We start from the raw sequence: 18093 nt of genomic DNA, 5'->3' as shown, positions 1-18093 counted from the left end.
AAGAACAAAATGTTTACTCAAAGAAAGAAACAGATAGTAATCCGAGTGTAAATGAATACAGGTCAACAAAGTAGGAAGAGATGACACTGAAATTATAAAGCTGGCAACCAGTAGAATGATGGTACTGTAAGTGAAATGAAGAATATATTTAACTGTTCATTTTCCAGAAGATAATTTTCTAATCTTTTAATTAACATTTAAACACTAGAAATTAAGGAAGTTCGTTGTACAAATGATAGATACTAGCCAAGGCTCAACAGTTAACATTTCATGAATACTGTGTAATTTTTAGAAAACAATATGAAATGTAAGATAACATATAAATGGACATTAACAACAGATATAATACTCATACTCAAAATATATTATGGTTGTTAATATAAATTATGGTTATTATCATATGGTGCATGTATTTATAAGTATTATACAACACAATTAATTGATGTAACCAAAAATATTTACTAAAAGACACTATTTGGCCCTGATCAGTTGGCTCAGTGATAGAGCATCAGCCCGGCGTGTGGATGTCCCAGGTTTGATTCCCGGTCAGGGCACAGGGGAGAAGCGCCCATCTGCTTCTCCACCCCTCCCCTTCTCACTTCTCTCTCTGTCTTCTTCTCCTGCAGCCATGGCTCCACTGGAGCAAGTTGGCCCTGGGCACTGAGGATGGCTCCATGGCCTCTGTCTCAGGTGCTAAGAAGAGCTCAGTTGCTGAGCAAAAGAGCAATGCCCCAGATGGGCAGAGCATCAGCCCCTAGTGGGCTTGCCAGGTGGATCTCAGTCGGGGCACGTGCAGAAATCTGCCTCTGTCTCCCCTCCTCTCACTGACTGAATTAAAAAAAAAAAAAAAGACACTATATACTTAATAAAAAAAAATCTTTCTAAAATACCACAGATATATTAATTAGTTCAAATCATTATGGTACTAAACCTTGTTTCTTCGATTCATTAAATGAGTATCCTGAACATACCTACTACACATAAAATTAACTTAATTGAAGCATAATGCTTATATATCATGAATAATCATAAATTTGAAAATAATCCTCTAAGGTTCCAATGCCACTACCAAATTATTCTCCTTATATATAGTTATATAAGCAAATATATTCAGCTATATAATAAAATTGTGTCTATAATTAATTACTCATATATAAGATTCTTCCACTAGTGATGGATCTGAGTGTTTTAAAACAAAATAAAAAATTTTCCTTGGCCTAATAATATTAAAAACACTAACAAAGTGAAGTCAGAAGGCAAGACCACTGTATATTCTGTTGTCCAAATAGAATTTCAAACATATTAATTTTTCTAATGAATAGACACATCAAAAAATGCCAATGTTCTAAAATTCAATACAGAGATAATAATTTATTTCTAAATACAGAAATTTAGTACATACCTGGTTGACATCATTGTTATAAAGGACAATGGAAAGAGATTCAAAGTGAAAGTCAAACTGAAGAGTGACATTCTGGTCCACAGAAAGCTTTGAGTCTGCCAAATCTTGTTCTGATAGTTTAAACAATAAAAATTAAAAAAACTTTTATGTAACTATAATTTATATTTTAAAAGTTGAGATAATTTATTATTTTAAGTTTATATCATACTTTCTTAAAAAAAAAAATTTTTTTTCTGAGAAAGGAAGGGAGAGACAGGAACACCACACTGCTGCTGTAAGTGCCCTGACCCGGGAATCACACCGGCAAGCTCTGTGCCTCGGGATGACGCTCCAGAGCGATCCAGCCAGGGCTTAACCTTTATTGATATCAATATATTTATATATATATATTTTTATATATATATATTCTTTTTTTTTTTTAGAGAGACAAAGAGAGAAGGGGAGAGGGAGAAGGGAAGCAATTGTTATTCCACTCAGTCGGGCATTTTTGGTTGCTTCCCCTTTGTGCCCTATCCAGGGATCAAACCCACAACCTGACTGTTTCAGGACGACACTCTTAACGGATTGAACTAACCAGCCAGGGCCTAGAATTTTAAAAATCATATTATGAGACAACAAAAATGCCAAGATTTATTCCATATTTATTACAGGGCAAAATAAGAGAGGCAGATTATCCGCATTTAAAAAAAAAGAAGGGGTCTTGAAAAGAGTATCAATAAAATAATTTTTAAGAGCCCCTCCAGAGGAAGACTACTTACAGAGTAACTTACAATTACCAAAGCATTTCATGGTTAGAAGCTGTTTTCAAGAAATGAGATGCATTGAAAGGTAAAACACTTTGTCTTAGAACAGACAGCTAAGCAGTAACAGATCCTTGGCTATCACTCAACCCATTACCTTCACAAGAAGAACAGAATATAACTTAGTATCAGAGTCAAACAAAGCTCAAATATAATATGGGGCAGGGAATCTTTGGAATTATGAGAAGAAAGAGACTTTTAGAGGTAATTTAGTCTTTTCCCTCATTTTTAGGCAGAAATTTTTTTAGACAGGTAAGAATAGATATTGTTTTCAATTACTCTTACAAAGCAATTCTATAACCTCTTTTGGGAACTGATTCTATCCTTTGGTCATTTATTGGAAGGTCTGTTCTTAAAGTTAGTGCGACAGCAAACACTGCATAACTTTAACTACATAAAGGCTTCTCCAAGTTGAAAAATGCTAGGAGTTTTTTCTTTAATTCTCTGAAACTGATTTAGATTCCAATCTTCACTATCTCTCTAGCTTTGATCTGAACTAACAAATTTTCAAAGTACCACATTTACCAAATAGCCAGAACCCTGGACACATGAATCAACAACAGCTGAACATAATGAGACCATAAATCACATAAAGCTTGCCTGCTCCAGTTTATTCATCTGCACATAGCTCTTGTCTAATCACAGCAACAGCATACTTATCTAGCATTTGTCTATATGACGGCATGAACCCAACCTGGGGAGAAGATATTGGCCTCATCAAGCTCATACAGCACTCACAATTATCCACCTGAACCAAACACCTTATTTTGCATACTGCTCTAATCCTTTATTTTGTTCTCTCAAAACAACTGGTCCTAACTATAGCAGAAGCAGTGTTGGTATGGTATTAATAGCTGATAATCAAAGCATCATAGAGCACAGCTTTTAGGGACATTTATTTATTTATTGACAAGAGTCAGAGAGAGGGACAAATAGGAACAGACAGGTAGGAAGGGAGAGAGAAGCATCAATTCTTCATAGCAGCATCTTAACTGTTTGTTGATTGCTTGTTCATTGATTGCTTTCTCATATGTGCCTTGACCCAGAGGCTACAGCAGAGTGTGACCCCTTGCTCAAGCCAGCAACCCTGGACTCAAGCCAGCAACCATAGGGTCATGTCTATGATCCCACGCTCAAGCCAGTGACCTCACGCTCAAGCTGGTGAGCCCGCACTCAAGCTGACAACCTCAGGGTTTCGAACCTGGGTCTTCTGCATCCCAGTCCGATGCTCTACCCACTGCACCACCACCTGGTCAGGCTAGGGACATTTATTATAAAAACAAGGAGCTCATCTCTTTTTAGCCATGGAAATATTAATCCATTCACAGTCTAATAAAACAATATTCACATCAATGACTTAAGATGATGAAAAGAGTGAAATTATATTTTATATAACTAATAAAGCATGAAGGAACCTTGTATCTTAGAAATATTATCCTTTAAATCTGGCTAAATTTAAAAAGGTTCAGTGCTCTTTTAAGACCTGATTTTAATAACCTGGAAAATTCCCTATGTATCTGCCTATATCATTCTCCAATAAAATTCAGGTAAGTAAAGCTGTTACTATACAGAGTATCTTTCTTTCTCATGGGCCAATCCTCTGAGTGGCCCATTTCTCTTCAACTATTAGAGACCTTACTATGCTGCATGCCTAGTTTGCTTTTTCTCTCAAGGTATCCCGCCTCAGTGCCCCTTTTAAAGAGTTCAGCACATTCAGCTTTCAGAAGTAAAGGGCAAGCACGCATCATGCAGGCCCCAACAGATGGCCCAGTCCCTTACAGCAGACTCCAAGCCAACCTCCTTCCCCAGGGAGCTTTGCCACAGTAAGCAATAGAATACTGAGTCAGCGCATACCACATTACGCTGGACAACTAATAAAACACCAAATATAAATATGGCCTTAATGCTAATTTTTCTCTATAATCACAGCAAAAATGTTTAACAGTTTATACCTTTGAGGTGGTCAGGTGCACTTGAAACATCTTTTCGCACTCTTACAGCTTCCTGGGTAGACTGTGTGGGGCTTGGCTGTGAAGAAGCTTCTCCAAGATTTTCCAGCAAAATTTTCATTAAAACTGTTAAATCATCTTCACTGAGAGCAACCTAGAAACCAACAAGTTATTGTTAATATAAATAAAAAATGCATAATATCATCTTTATGTCTTAAATGATGGTTCCTCAAATTAACTGACTGTTCATCTAACTTAAGAAATGGGAGTTTATTCTCCACATTCTTGTGGGTTTTTGCTTTCTTTTTGCAGGTGATTTCTAATTTTAAAGCACAGTAGTTGAAGATTATGCTTGGTATAATTTCAATCTTCTTAAATTTACTGAGGCCAGTTTTGTAACATATAGTCTATCCTTTAGAATGTTCCATGTGCACTAGAGAAGAACGTATAATCTGGTGTTCATGACGAAAGGCTCTGTAAATATCACTAATGTCCATTTGGTTTAATTTGTCATTTAAGGCTGTTTCTTTATTGATTTGCTATTTACATAATCTATATATCTATAGCTGTCAATTGGGTATTTAGATCTCCTATCATGACTGTGTTTTTGTCAGTTTCTTCCTTTAGTTCTGTATCAGTGGACCTGATTAGGTACATATAACTTGACAAGTGTTGTGTCTTCTTGATGTATTGTACTCTTTTTATTATTATAAAATGTCCAACTTTGTCTCTCATTACCTTTTTTATCTTGAAATATATTTTTTTAAATATTAATATGGCTATACCTGCTTTGCTACAGATGCCATTTACTTGGAAAATCATTTTGCACCCTTTTACTTTGAGTTTACATTTGCCTTTGCAGCTTAGATATATCTCCTAAAGACAGCACATGGTTGGGTTTTGTTTTTTGCCCCAATCTGCTACTTCTGTGCCTACTACTGGCAAATTCAGTCAATTTACATTTAAAGTATCTCAACATAAATTCAGTCAATTTACATTTAAAGTATCTCAACATAATAAAGGCCATGTATGACCCTCAACTAATATCATCCTTGAGGGTGAAAAACTGAAAGCTTCTCCTCCAAGATCAGGAAATAGACAAGGATATCCATTCTCTCCGCTCTTATTCAACATAGTACTGGAAATCATATCCAAAGAAATCAGGCAAAAGAAAGAAATAAAAGGCATCCAAATTGGGAATGAAGAAGTAAAATTAATAATTTTTGCAGAGAACATGATTCTTTACATAGGAAACTCTAAAGACAGACTCAACCAAAAAACTATTAGAAACAATAAACAAATACAGAAAAGTTGCAGGACTCAAAATCAACACTGCATTCCTATATATTAACAATGAAATTTCAAAAAAAGAATTAAAAAAAACAATTCCTTCTGCAATTGCAACAAAAAAAGTAAAATACCTATGAAGAAACTTAACAAAGGATACAAAGAGCCTATGTACTGAAACCTACAAAGTATTATTAAAAGATTGAAAAAGAAACAAAGAAATGGATATTCTATATTTATAAATTGGAAGAATCAATTAAATTAAAATGGTCATATTACCCAAAGTAATATACAGATTTAATGTAATTCCCATCAAAATCCCAGTAACATTTTTTAAAGAAAAAAAAAATCATCAAATTTGTATGGTATCACAAAAGACCCTGAATAAAACCACATGTATACAGGCAAACAATTTTTGACAAAAAAAGTAAAAAATATACAATGGAGAAAAGAAAGTCTCTTCAATAAATGGTACTGGGAATATTGGAAAGCCACATCCAAAATAATGAAACTAGATTACAGTTTGTCCCCATGCATAAAAATTAATTCAAAATGGATCAAAGACCTAAATATAAGATCTGAAACAGGCCCTGGCCAGTAGGCTCAGTGGTAGAATGTTGGCCCAGTGTATAGATAGATGTCCCAGGTTCAATTCCAGTCAGGGCACACAGGAGAAGCACCCATCTGCTTTTCCAACCCTCTCCCTCTCGCTTTTCTCTCTCTCTCTCCCCCGCCTCCTTCTGCACACATGGCTCAACTGGATTGAGCATGGGTCCGGGTACTGAGGATAGATAGGTTGGTCTGAACATATTAGCCTCAGGCACTAAATATAGCCCAGTGCTCAAGCATCGGCCCAAGATGAGGTTGCCAGGTAAATCCTGGTCAGGGCACATGCAGAAGTCTGCCTCACTATCTACCTTCCTCTCATCTAAAAAAAAAAAAAAAAAAAAAAGATACTACTTATAGTGCTTTGAATATAGAATCTATCACTTAAGGCCCTGGCCGGTTGGCTCAGCGGTAGAGCGTCGGCCTAGCGTGCGGAGGACCCGGGTTCGATTCCCGGCCAGGGCACACAGGAGAAGCGCCCATTTGCTTCTCCACCCCTCCGCCGCACTTTCCTCTCTGTCTCTCTCTTCCCCTCCCGCAGCCAAGGCTCCATTGGAGCAAAGATGGCCCGGGCACTGGGGATGGCTCTGTGGCCTCTGCCTCAGGTGCTAGAGTGGCTCTGGTCGCAACATGGCGACGCCCAGGATGGGCAGAGCATCGCCCCCTGGTGGGCAGAGCGTCACCCCTGGTGGGCGAGCCGGGTGGATCCCGGTTGGGCGCATGCGGGAGTCTGTCTGACTGTCTCTTCCTGTTTCCAGCTTCAGAAAAAAATGCAAAAAAAAAAAAAAAAAGAATCTATCACTTAAAACTCGTATAATTTAAAAATTTTAAATTTTATTGCTTGAAAATTTTATTAGAATTTTCCAGCCTTGGCTGTTTGGCTTAGTGGTAGAGTGGCAGCCTGGCATGTGAAAGTCCCGGGTTCAATTCCAGTCAGGGAACACAAGAGAAGCAACCATCTGCTCCTCCACCCCTTCCTCTTCTCTCTCTCTGTCTCTCTCTTCTCCTCCAGAAGCCATGGCTCAAACAGTTTGAGCAAGTTGGCCCCGGGTGCTGAGCATGGCTCCATGGCCTCACCTCAGGTGCTAAAATGACTCTGTTGCTAAGCCACAGAGCAGCAGCCCCAGATGGGCAGAGAATCACTCCATAGGGGCCTTGTCAGGTGGATCCCGGCAGGGGGTGCATGTGGGAGTCTGTCTCTGCTTCCCACCTCTCACTTAATAACAACAAAAAAAAGAATTTTCCAAAATTACTAATAATATTTTCAGTAGACTGGAACAGGTTTTATTTCAGATTTCTTGCTCACTTTAGCAAATATCTGACTAAAAAGAAAGAACGTGTAGAAAAGTAGGATGATTTCATTTGCAATTTAAGTATTCCCTTTTAATATATCATCACTTATGATCTACACTAGAACTTCACTATGATCAATGATAAAACCCTATCTAGCAAGTTTCATATATTTTATACCTATACTTACCTGCATAGGTTTTAGTTTTCCTTTTATCTCCATCCCTGGAATTTGCACATACCATGTTGCTGCTAAATTTCGCTGTATAGACAAAAGCATGTTGACTGGTTTTAAAATTTCAGTGTCATATTGTGGCAAGTCATTCTGCAAGATAGTTCTGAAAGACAAATAAAAATTTATGTTCTATTTTTAAATTTTACATATTAAAATACTCATATTATTTAAATTTCCATCAAAATTCCATTAAGATCTATTAAACTTTTTAATCCCTCTATCTTTTGTACATTTGCCTTACACAAACTGATTCAAATGGCCAGTTTCAAATACCGTATTTCCCCATGTGTAAGATGCACCCTTTTCAAAAAATTTGGGGTCTAAAACCGGGGTGTGTTTTAAACAGTGGTTGTAGGTTTTTTTACTTGCATTTCCCACTTCAGGAGTTGCATAAATTTTATGATGAATAAAACTTGATTTCGGGCCCTGGCTGGTTGGCTCAGCAGTAGAGCGTCAGCCCAGCGTGTGGAAATCCTAGGTTTGATTCCCAGCCAGGGCACACAGAAGCGCCCATCTGCTTCTCCACCATTCCCTCTTCCTTCCTCTCTTTCTTTCCCTCCTGCAGCCAAGGCTCCATTGGAGCAAAGTTGGCCCAGGTGCTGAGGATGGCTCCATGGCCTCTGTCTCAGGCACTAGAATGGCTCCAACTGCAGCAGAACAATGCCCCAGAGGGGTGGAGCATCACCCCCTGATGGACATGCCGGGTGGATCCCGGTTGGGTACATGCAGGAGTCTGTCTGTCTACCCCTCAAACCTCCCACTGCCCGCCCCCCGCTTCTCACTTGGAAAAATACAAAAAAAACAACAACTTGATTTCCTATAACTTTATTAATACTTTTTTTTTTCAAATTTCGGGCCCCAAAATGAAACTGCGTCTTATACATGGGGAAATACAGTACTTTGAACAAATTCACACAAGCATGCATGCATTCACAGCACTTTCTCCTCTGAACAGGAGTATCTTTGTCCTCCAAGCTAGGCTCCTATTGCCAGAGAAACTGCCTGATTACGAGTCTAAATAAAAATGAAATATTTTAGCATTTTCCACATAGCATTTTCCTAAACACTAAAGGCTGCTATCAGAATTCTTTTAGAACATGCTTCCTTTTACAAACCAATCAAATTAGAAAAAAATCAAGTTTGCATGCAGAGCTATCAAAAACAAAGCCTATGCTGACTTCAAGGACACAAATTTCACCAAGTATGATTATTGCACTATTAACTATCCTTCACAAGGACTACTTAATAATAGCAAATAGTGCAATGTCATAAAAATGTTACATCTTCCTAAAAAATGGAGGACAAAGAAAGAGGTAGTCTAATTAGCCCTTAGTTTTGTTATTGATATTTCTCCAAACTTAAGGCAAAAATTCACCAAACCCAGAAGTTAAGCAAATATATGGGAACAGTCATTTCAATTACTCCTGTCATTTAACAAAGCCAACACTTTCCCATTTGTATATATTTTATATTCTTCATTGAGAATTCTCAAATGTGACAAGGTGTAGAAATGAGAAATAAAATTTTAGTACATTTTAAGAAGTTTTCTCCCATTTATAGAGAATAGATATGTGCAAAGTAAAAAAATAAAAAATAAAGTACTGAGTAAACTGTAATTTTATAATAGAAAATTTTATGAAATGGAAAAAAATCACATTATAAATTTAGTAAGACAAAATGCAGATACTATGAGGTATACTGCTACTAACTAACTGTTAGTATACTACTAACAACTGACTAAACACCAACAGTCAAGTTTTCATAATTAGAAAAAAATAAGGAATGAGAACCACAAATCACTAGGGTATTTTATCCCTGGAGCCTATGAAAATTCTATTTTTACTAACACACAATTGAATTATATATAAATATTTATACCTGGAGAGTTTCAACTGAGTGAGCTGGATGTTCATTTTGTCAATGACTGGGGGAAGACAATAATGTTCCATAGAAACTAAGCTAAACTTGTTTTCAACTCTGATTAAACCTAGATCTGCTATAACAGCATTAGGTGATACTGAAGACTGAGGAATGATAATAACTGGTGCTTTCAAGTTGATATCCATCAAAAGGCGGAAACTCCTTTGGGCCAAGTCTTTCATGCTGGAAGCAGCTCTTTCTGCAGCCTGTACCGTGGCTGCGCTCAAAGCTTCTTTAGCAGTTTGGAAATTGTTGAGGAAGTTCTGATGGAAGAGACTGGTATTCAGAGTTCTCAAAAAAACAGGATTTATTTTAAATTGGAAAATCTTTAAATAATATTTACATTAAAGAGAAAAATTAAAGGTAATATAAAAGATTTTACTTACAATTCTGTTTATAGAAAGAGTAAAATCTAGAAAGATATACTCTGAGATATTATCAATAATTGCTTCTAGGATAGAAGAGTAACCTTAACTTTCATTTATTGTATTTCAGAATTATCTGGTTATGACAAATTTTTGTAACAATTTTTTAAATATCTTATTTTACTCATGAATGTTGGTTATTTTAAGTTCAAATTTAAGTAAAGAGACGGAGGAGAGCATTTTACTTCTCCAAAGAGATGGAGGAGAGCATTTTACTTCTCCAAAATTAAGTTCAAATCTATACATTTAAGTCACAGGTATAGAGTTATTCTTAGAAACTACAGTTTTGCCCACTTCTGAAGATATTTTTAAAGAATAGTCAGGCAGAAGATGCTTAAATGTTTACAATCTTGCTATCATTAATAAAGGTCAAAACTTCTTTATTTAGAGTAAGATGCATTTCAACTCAATTTCAACTAAAAACAAAGGTTTTTTTCAATGAAGAAAAGAGCATTTTCAGGAGCAATGCTCATCCACTAACAATACAAAGCAACTTAAAATTCCCCTCACTACAAACAAATTACTTTCCTGAGAAATAAAACATGATGATTTAGTTAGAAATCTATGACTTGTAAGCTTTGAATTTTAGCCCTGGAGGCAGCCTGACCTGTGGTGGTGCAGTGTATCAAACATCAACCTGGAATGCTGAGGTCGCCAGTTCAAAACCCTAGGCTTGCCTGGTCAAGGCACACATGGGAGTTGATGCTTCCTGCTCATCCCCCCCTTTCTCTCTCTCTATCTCTCTCTCTGTGTCTCTATTCACTAAAATGAATAAATAAAAATAATTTAAATAAATAAATAAATAAAAGGCATAGGCAAATTTAGTCCACAATACTTACACAGAAATAAATTAAAAAAAAAGAATTTTATGGCCTTGCTGATCACATTCATAAACAAAAACTGTTAAGCTCTAATATTAGTCTTTCAAATGCCTGATGTTTCTTAAAAAACTTTTTTAGGGCTCTGGCTGGTTGGTTTAGTGGTAGAGCGTCGGCCCAGCATGTGGATGTCCTGGGTTTGATTCCCAGTCGGCACACAGGAGAAGTGACCATCTGCTTCTCCACCCCTCCCACTCCCCCTTCTCTCCCTTTCTCTCTTCCTCTCCCGCAGCCATAGCTCGACTGGTTCAAGCAAGATGGCACTGAGGATGGCTCCATGGCCTCATCCTCAGGCACTAAAAAACAGCTCAGTTGCTAAGCAAAGACAAAACAGCCAAAGGTGATCAGAGCATCGCCCCCTAGTGGGCTTGGCAGGTGAATCCTGGTCAGAACGCATGTGAGAGTCTGTCTCTCTGTATCCCCTCCTCAGATTAAAATACTATAAAAAAGTTTTTTAATTCTTTTAGCTCAATATCTTTAAGGGTCTTTCATAAAATAACACTGAAAATCCCTAAATCTTTTTTTAAGTATTTTTAAAATATTAAACTTTGAAAATGTTAAAGCATAATAGTTTATATGTTCAAACCAATGATAAAAAAATTCATTTTGTTATCTATTACCTAAAGATTTCCTTAGCTATAATATTCTGTTCGGCATTTGGGTGTTTACACACAGCTCTATTAGTAAAACTTTTGACTATGTTCAGATACATAGGCAAAGATATTTGGGCCTCAATGAGAAACAAATATATAAAAATAAACTTACCAAAAGAGACATGAAGAATTTATGAACATAAACAATTTGAATACAACCCACTTTGAGACTCAGTTTGCCATCCACTTTAGACATATCAGCATAGGCCTTTCCTTCTGTGGCCTCTGGATAAAGAGTCATTTGGAACCTAAAGACTTCATCTCCCAAAATAGAGACAGCCTAGAAGTATTAAATTAACTGGTTATTACATCAAAATAGCTGTATTGTTGTATTATATTAATAAATAGGTTTGCCTATTACAGAATCCATGATATATTAAGCGTCACTTAAAACCAATTAAAACAAATCATTTAAGACATTACATCTGACAATAAGTTTTCCCATATTTATAAAAGTTTTGTCATCAATGTAGAGATCAAGCACTTAATTGGTCAGAAATAACTTGTACAAATCGCCTAAGTCTACGTACAATGTGAAAACAACTATGACCATATTCATATCCAACCCCTAACAAAGTACCTAACACATGACAGACAATAAATACATACTGAACAAATGGATCAAGGCATCTCAAACCCTAAGGACAAAAATAAATTTCAATGTAGAAGACTTTTAAAAAATTACCTTTTTGTGAATGGACAACAAATCAACATTTGTAACTATTATATCCTGAAGTCTGGCAAACATGTCAGTCTGCTTTGGCTTCACAGAAACAGAGGCATCCATTCCTGTGGGGAAAATAAAATTCACAAACTTTTTACCCAATCCAAGTGAACCATTTCAGTGGTATTTAAGTTAAATTATATTCTAACCAGATATAAAATGAATAAAAATGCTGATTATTAGATATTTTTAAAGTACAGATTTTTATATATGAGATACTTAAGAAAGATTTTAATATATTTAAGTGCTACAGGTATCTATCTCATAAATAAAAGTTGTGGAAATTTTAAAACAAAAATGACAAATTTCAAGGGAAATTAACTACAAATCTCCAAACACAAATATTCCGGGGCACTGGCAAGATCAGAAGTGATCATTTAGGAAGATACATAATGATTATTAAACAGCCATTTCATAAACATTGTATTATGAAAACTGCTGCTCTAATAACTAAGCATAAATATCATTTGATAAGTAAGTACTATTCTTTCTTTAATAAACAGTATCTAAAGTACAAGTCTCTCAGATTTCTTCCCCCAGAAAATTATCCTTCTAATAATTTCTAAATCCAAATGATTTCTAAAACAGTTCCTCAGTACAGAGAGAATGCCTGAAGCTAAGACTCATAACTCAGCCCAAACCATTACCATACCAACCATAAAACAGATAATGTAATATTTGTTTAATGAAACTGATTTTTAACCTTGTTTAACTGCTTACCATATACCAGACAGTTTTCTAAACATACGTAAATGTGTAAACTTAATCCTCACAACCACCCCATGAATAATTATCATAACTATCTCCATTTTACAGAAAAGGGAACTCAGGCACAGAAAGGTTAATTAATTTGCTCAAGGTCAGCCAGTAAGTATTAGAGCCAAAATTGAACCTTGGCAAGCTGGTTCCAGAACCCATGGAATCATATGAACTCACCCTTCTATCAAGCTGATAGTGGGTAAAGGTTATAAAATTTCTTTCAAAAACTTCTTTTTTTGATGCTGCATAAGCACAAAATACAACAATAAGGATAATGACATTTTCTTTACTCAGTGAGATGTTATGACACACATTTAACAGTTTAAAGTTATAGTACTCTGAAAATACAAATAGAACATAACAGGTTGAGCCTTAGACTTATTCTAAAAATTTTAAAATGGGAATCCCTCGTGTCAACCATGAGTCATAACAAATTTGCTTTTACTATTTCAAAGTACAACTCTGAAAAGTTTGCATGAGTCTTCAATATAAGTCAAACAAATATGACTCATGAGAAATCTACCAAGCATAAGTTCATTCTTCTGAAGGTCTATGTAAGGAAACAGAAATACATACAATAAGGAATTTTAACTTACCAAGTATTCTAATATCTGCAATCTTACACTTCTGATCACAGACCAAGACATTAAATGAATTTAATTCAGCCATGACCTTTAAATCAAACACATCATCTTGAGAAGTGTTGCTGGACACTAAAAATCAATAGAAACCTTGTGATTAGCAAGTGCCATAGTATAAGATGCAAAATAATCTTTAGTTAACTAAAATAAAAGTACACTATAAACTGTGAAGAACCAAAAGGGTAACATTACATATCATACAAATATCGAATCAACTTCTAAATGCTCATCAAACAAAAAACTAGCATGTTCCTCTCCAAACTAAAAAGAAAGAAAGCCTTTAATAGGACCTTAAACATACAATTTGCTAGATGAAAACTTGACTAAAATTTTTCTTCTGGGCAAAAAATCCCTCTATGTTAAAATTGTAGAACACTATTGAAGCTAAATATTGATTATGAATTCCTTTTGATATAATATATTAGCTCAAAAAAGAATATTTCATGAAAAGCTGAAATACTAATAGTTAATAAAATACTTTTAATTATTATACACGTTATTAACTATAAAACAATTTCTCTAGACGTATCTTGTTTCTCCATGAAAAATCCTAAAGTAAATCTATGAGAGATAAACATAAAGGGCTAGAATTTTTAAAAATACAAAAACATTGTTTTATAGTACATATGTGTTTATGTGTATATAAGAATCCCAATCAAATGAAGTCCCTTGACCACTTTAGTCCAGGTCCTGAGAGATAAATTCAGGATATATCTTCCTAGAGTTCTGTCTTGCTTGAGAAAAACAGACCTTTTCCTATAAAATGTAAAGGTATGGAAACATCAGTCCTTAACCATCCAGATGACAGTGGATTTTTCCCCTTAAGATTTAAAGTGGCATAATCAAATCTTAAAAACCAACTATACAGTATATTTCTTTGGATTAATTTTTTGTAGTTTATTGTGAACTTAAACACTGCTTTTTCACTTCAACAGTGTATGTGTAGATCTAACTTATATAAGTCTTCCATAAATATTAATGTAATAAGTGCATTACAAAGAAAGTAAAACTCTTTTATGCTAGTTTGTAGCAAAAGTATTACTCTGCTCCCCAGTTAAAATAATATATATATAATAATATATATATAAATTATATATATCTGATACCTAACCTGACCAGGTGTTGGTGCAGTGGATAGAGTATCGACCTGGGATGCTGAGGACCAAGGTTCGAAACCCTGAGGTCACCGGCTTGAGTGCAGGATCATAGACAAGACCCCACAGTCACTGGCTTAAGCCCAAGGTTGCTGGCTTGAGCAGGGGTCACTGGCTGTGGCCCCCTAGTCAAGGCACATATGAGAAAGCAATCAATAAACAACTCAAGTGCTGCAACTACCAGTTGATGCTTCTCATCTTTCTCTCTCCCCCTTCCTGTTTGTCCGTCCCTATCTGTCTCTCTCTCTTGCTTTAAAAAACAAAAAAACTGATCCTTTACACATGAAAGATGTTAGTAAGATAGATATAACTCAAACATAGTCTGAAAATTAAATAACTAGATGTTCACATCATATGATATGAAAGAAAAATAATTAAAATGGTATTAGAAACCAAAGTGAGTCTCTGTTTCTTCCATGATATTCTTTTGTGCCCTGCAAAAGCATCTCAAATTGTGAACTCTGGGTAGAAGTACAGACTGACTGAATGGGCCTTGGTTACTACGCATGATTGACTCATATTAACATCTTCCTTTCTCACTTTCCTGGTGTGAAGGATGTAGACATCAATGCAAATATTTATATATACACAATATTAACATTACAGTGCTAAATATTTATCTTAGCTTGAAAATACAAGTAATTATATAATTATTAAAGTGCAGACAGCAAGTATTAGACCATCACTCAGAAGTTAATACCAGCTTTAGCAATGATGCTTTTGGACTCCCCCACAAGTGGTTTCAGCTCAGATTCCTTCCCAGAAGGTTCAGAGGACGGAATAGCAGATGATAAAAATCCCATGAGGGACAATAAAGCTTCCAAATGAAGTACTAAGTCTAGGGATGAAAACGAAACCTAAGGTAATAAACAATTAGAGAGTAGATTTCAGATATGATAACATTTTTATGTTGTGCTTCTACATACACAGGTAGCACAATAATCATTCAATTAAGGGCTTTAAAAAAGAACTCACTATTATAATGTCAATCCTTACCATGATTCTAACCTCAACAGAACTTGATGGAATTTAAGTAAAGATATAGGCAGTACTACCCGGTCAGTCATATTACATATGGGTTCCAAGACAGACAATCGCTTCTAAATGGACTGCAAACAACATCTATATTGAGCCATACTGTTAGCCTTGTCCTTAAATTTATTCTAATCCTAAAACTAATATATAATTCAAATGTTTCACAGTTCCATCAATACTATGCCAAAAAACCGTAGTGAATAAAATTCCCTTAAAAAAGTGTATTCTTTGTGTACTCAACAAAAAATCATTAATTCATACCTGGCAAACAATCTTGTAGAAAACCAAATCAACAAAGAGTTTTATTTCAATTCTACATGCACTTCTCTTATCTACTAGAGCTATTATTATTGCCACCCTAATTTTAATTTTAGAATTTACAACCTCACAACTAAAGATGGCTATGAAGCTAGATTTACTCATTAATATAACTCTGCTTTATAGTGAATTAGAAAAGATTTACCTTCAGCTGCTGTTTGGTATTGTCATGAATAGTTTTAAATTCCGGTCCATCGCTATCTGCCTACAAATAGTGAAAGATTAAATCACTGGGTTGCAAACACTAAAAATCATAAATATTCTTTACTTTTCAGAGTATGCTATGAAAATACTATAAACATATTTCAGTGGATCTCATAAGCATTTCTCACATTCTACAGAAGCAAAACCTCAAATGGTACGAGTAGGGGATAATACCAGTATATCCAAATTACAACAAACTTTGCTTCAAATGACAATGGAATTTTATACACCCTCACTTATTCAAAAACATAGGGTTAACTCAGAAGATTATTAAGATTATCCAGGATGGTCAGATGCTTGCATAATTCACTATAATCAACCAGTTCTAGAATAAAAAAATTTAAGGAAGAAAATTGAAATATTAAATATGCGAACTATGTAACTTTATATAGTAAAGAATACCAGAAGTGAAACTAGGTACCTTTGTCCACAACATTTTCAGAAGGGGTTCATCAGTGACATTAGAAGAGTTAATAATGTGAAAAGGCTCTCCTTTAGAGCCTAAAAGAGAAAAAGAGGGGATAAATCCAGGAAGTCTTTAAAATTTTCAAACATGTTACAACAGACAGGCCAGTTACACAAATGTACATTTGCCAAAACTCACAGAGCTATACATTAAAAGGGTAAGTTTTACTGTATATAAATCATACAACAATAAAACTGGCTTAATATAAAGAAATTCCATAGAAAACAAAAAACCAGCACCAGCCAATTAGAACTGTCGTAACATTTGCTTCTACTGGTGTTGCTCATTTGAACAAATCCAAATATATTAAAGAACAGTTACACAGGTTTCAGATGTCCAATTCTACAACACATCTCTGTACACTGTATTGTACCTGAAACATTAAATTATGTTAACTAGTTTCATCCTAATACATTCAATTTAAAAATTTCAAAAACAAAACAAAGCTATAAAATATATAAACTAGAGATTATTCTCAATATAAATTTGCTTTACTTCAAGTTACTTCATAGAGTTCCTACAAACTTTAAATACCCATATCAACTTTAAAAGTTGGCTTCATCCAATTTAGAACATGAATTTGAAAGGTTGAGGACACTCACTAAAGAATATTTATTTGGGGGTAAGGGAGTGAGACTACATAGTGATATTAAGTTTTTCTTCCATGTATTTCTGTATTATTTCTCATTTTTACCCATCTTCGGGGATGGGCAAAGGTAGGTTTATAGTTGTGAATATGCAAAACAGTTATTCAATAAAATTATTGTAATAATCATACCTGTATGTCTATTTCCATATGAAAACCCACTCCTGTATGTTAATGTAATTAAAACCAAATTAAAAATGCTGTATAATTTAGTAATGGCACAATAGATAGAGCACTGGCCTGGGACACAGAGGACCCAGGTTTGAAACCCTGAGGTCACTGGCTTAATGGCTTCAGCAGCTTGAGCGTGGGCTCACGATCTTGAGCATGGGGTCGCTGGCTTGAGCGCAGGAGTATAGACATGACCCCATGGTCACTACCTTGAGCTCAGAGGTCGCTGGCTTATGCAAGGGGTCACTTGCTCTGCTGTAGCCCTCTGATCAAGGCACATATAAGAAAGCAATCTATGAACTACTAAGGTGCTACAATGAAGACTTGATGCTTCTCATCTCTCTCCCTTCCTGTCTGCCTGTCCCTATCTGTCCCTTTCTCTGTCTCCCTCTCAAAAAAAAAACAAAGAAAAAAAAACACTGATATAATTTAAAAATAAATAAAAAACAAATAAGAATTATTTCCTAGCAAATTAACTCACCTTTTCAAAAAGGATGCCTGGGCTTTGTACCTGGGTATTGTACTTGGTT

At 35.3% G+C, this 18093-nt stretch overlaps 1 protein-coding gene across 4 annotated transcripts in view; it reads right to left on the bottom strand.

Annotated features, from left to right (window-relative positions):
• The window catches only part of VPS13C (vacuolar protein sorting 13 homolog C), a 214651-nt gene that overhangs the window by 78635 nt on the left and 117923 nt on the right, over positions 1 to 18093 (bottom strand). For all 4 annotated transcript variants that reach the window (XM_066342855.1, XM_066342851.1, XM_066342853.1 and 1 more), the window contains 10 exons: positions 16702 to 16781; positions 16222 to 16281; positions 15424 to 15580; positions 13525 to 13641; positions 12131 to 12234; positions 11558 to 11725; positions 9448 to 9752; positions 7525 to 7672; positions 4155 to 4305; positions 1403 to 1512 (listed from right to left, as the gene is read on the bottom strand). In XM_066342855.1, coding sequence (XP_066198952.1) covers positions 1403 to 1512; positions 4155 to 4305; positions 7525 to 7672; positions 9448 to 9752; positions 11558 to 11725; positions 12131 to 12234; positions 13525 to 13641; positions 15424 to 15580; positions 16222 to 16281; positions 16702 to 16781 — 1400 coding nt within the window. The remainder of the gene's footprint in view (positions 1 to 1402; positions 1513 to 4154; positions 4306 to 7524; positions 7673 to 9447; positions 9753 to 11557; positions 11726 to 12130; positions 12235 to 13524; positions 13642 to 15423; positions 15581 to 16221; positions 16282 to 16701; positions 16782 to 18093) is intronic.

The sequence above is a fragment of the Saccopteryx leptura genome, chromosome 6, assembly GCF_036850995.1.
Source record: "Saccopteryx leptura isolate mSacLep1 chromosome 6, mSacLep1_pri_phased_curated, whole genome shotgun sequence".
In the NCBI taxonomy this organism is placed as follows: Eukaryota; Metazoa; Chordata; class Mammalia; order Chiroptera; family Emballonuridae; genus Saccopteryx; species Saccopteryx leptura.
Note: the sequence above shows the minus strand (reverse complement) of the source record. Positions and strands in the feature narration are given on the sequence as shown.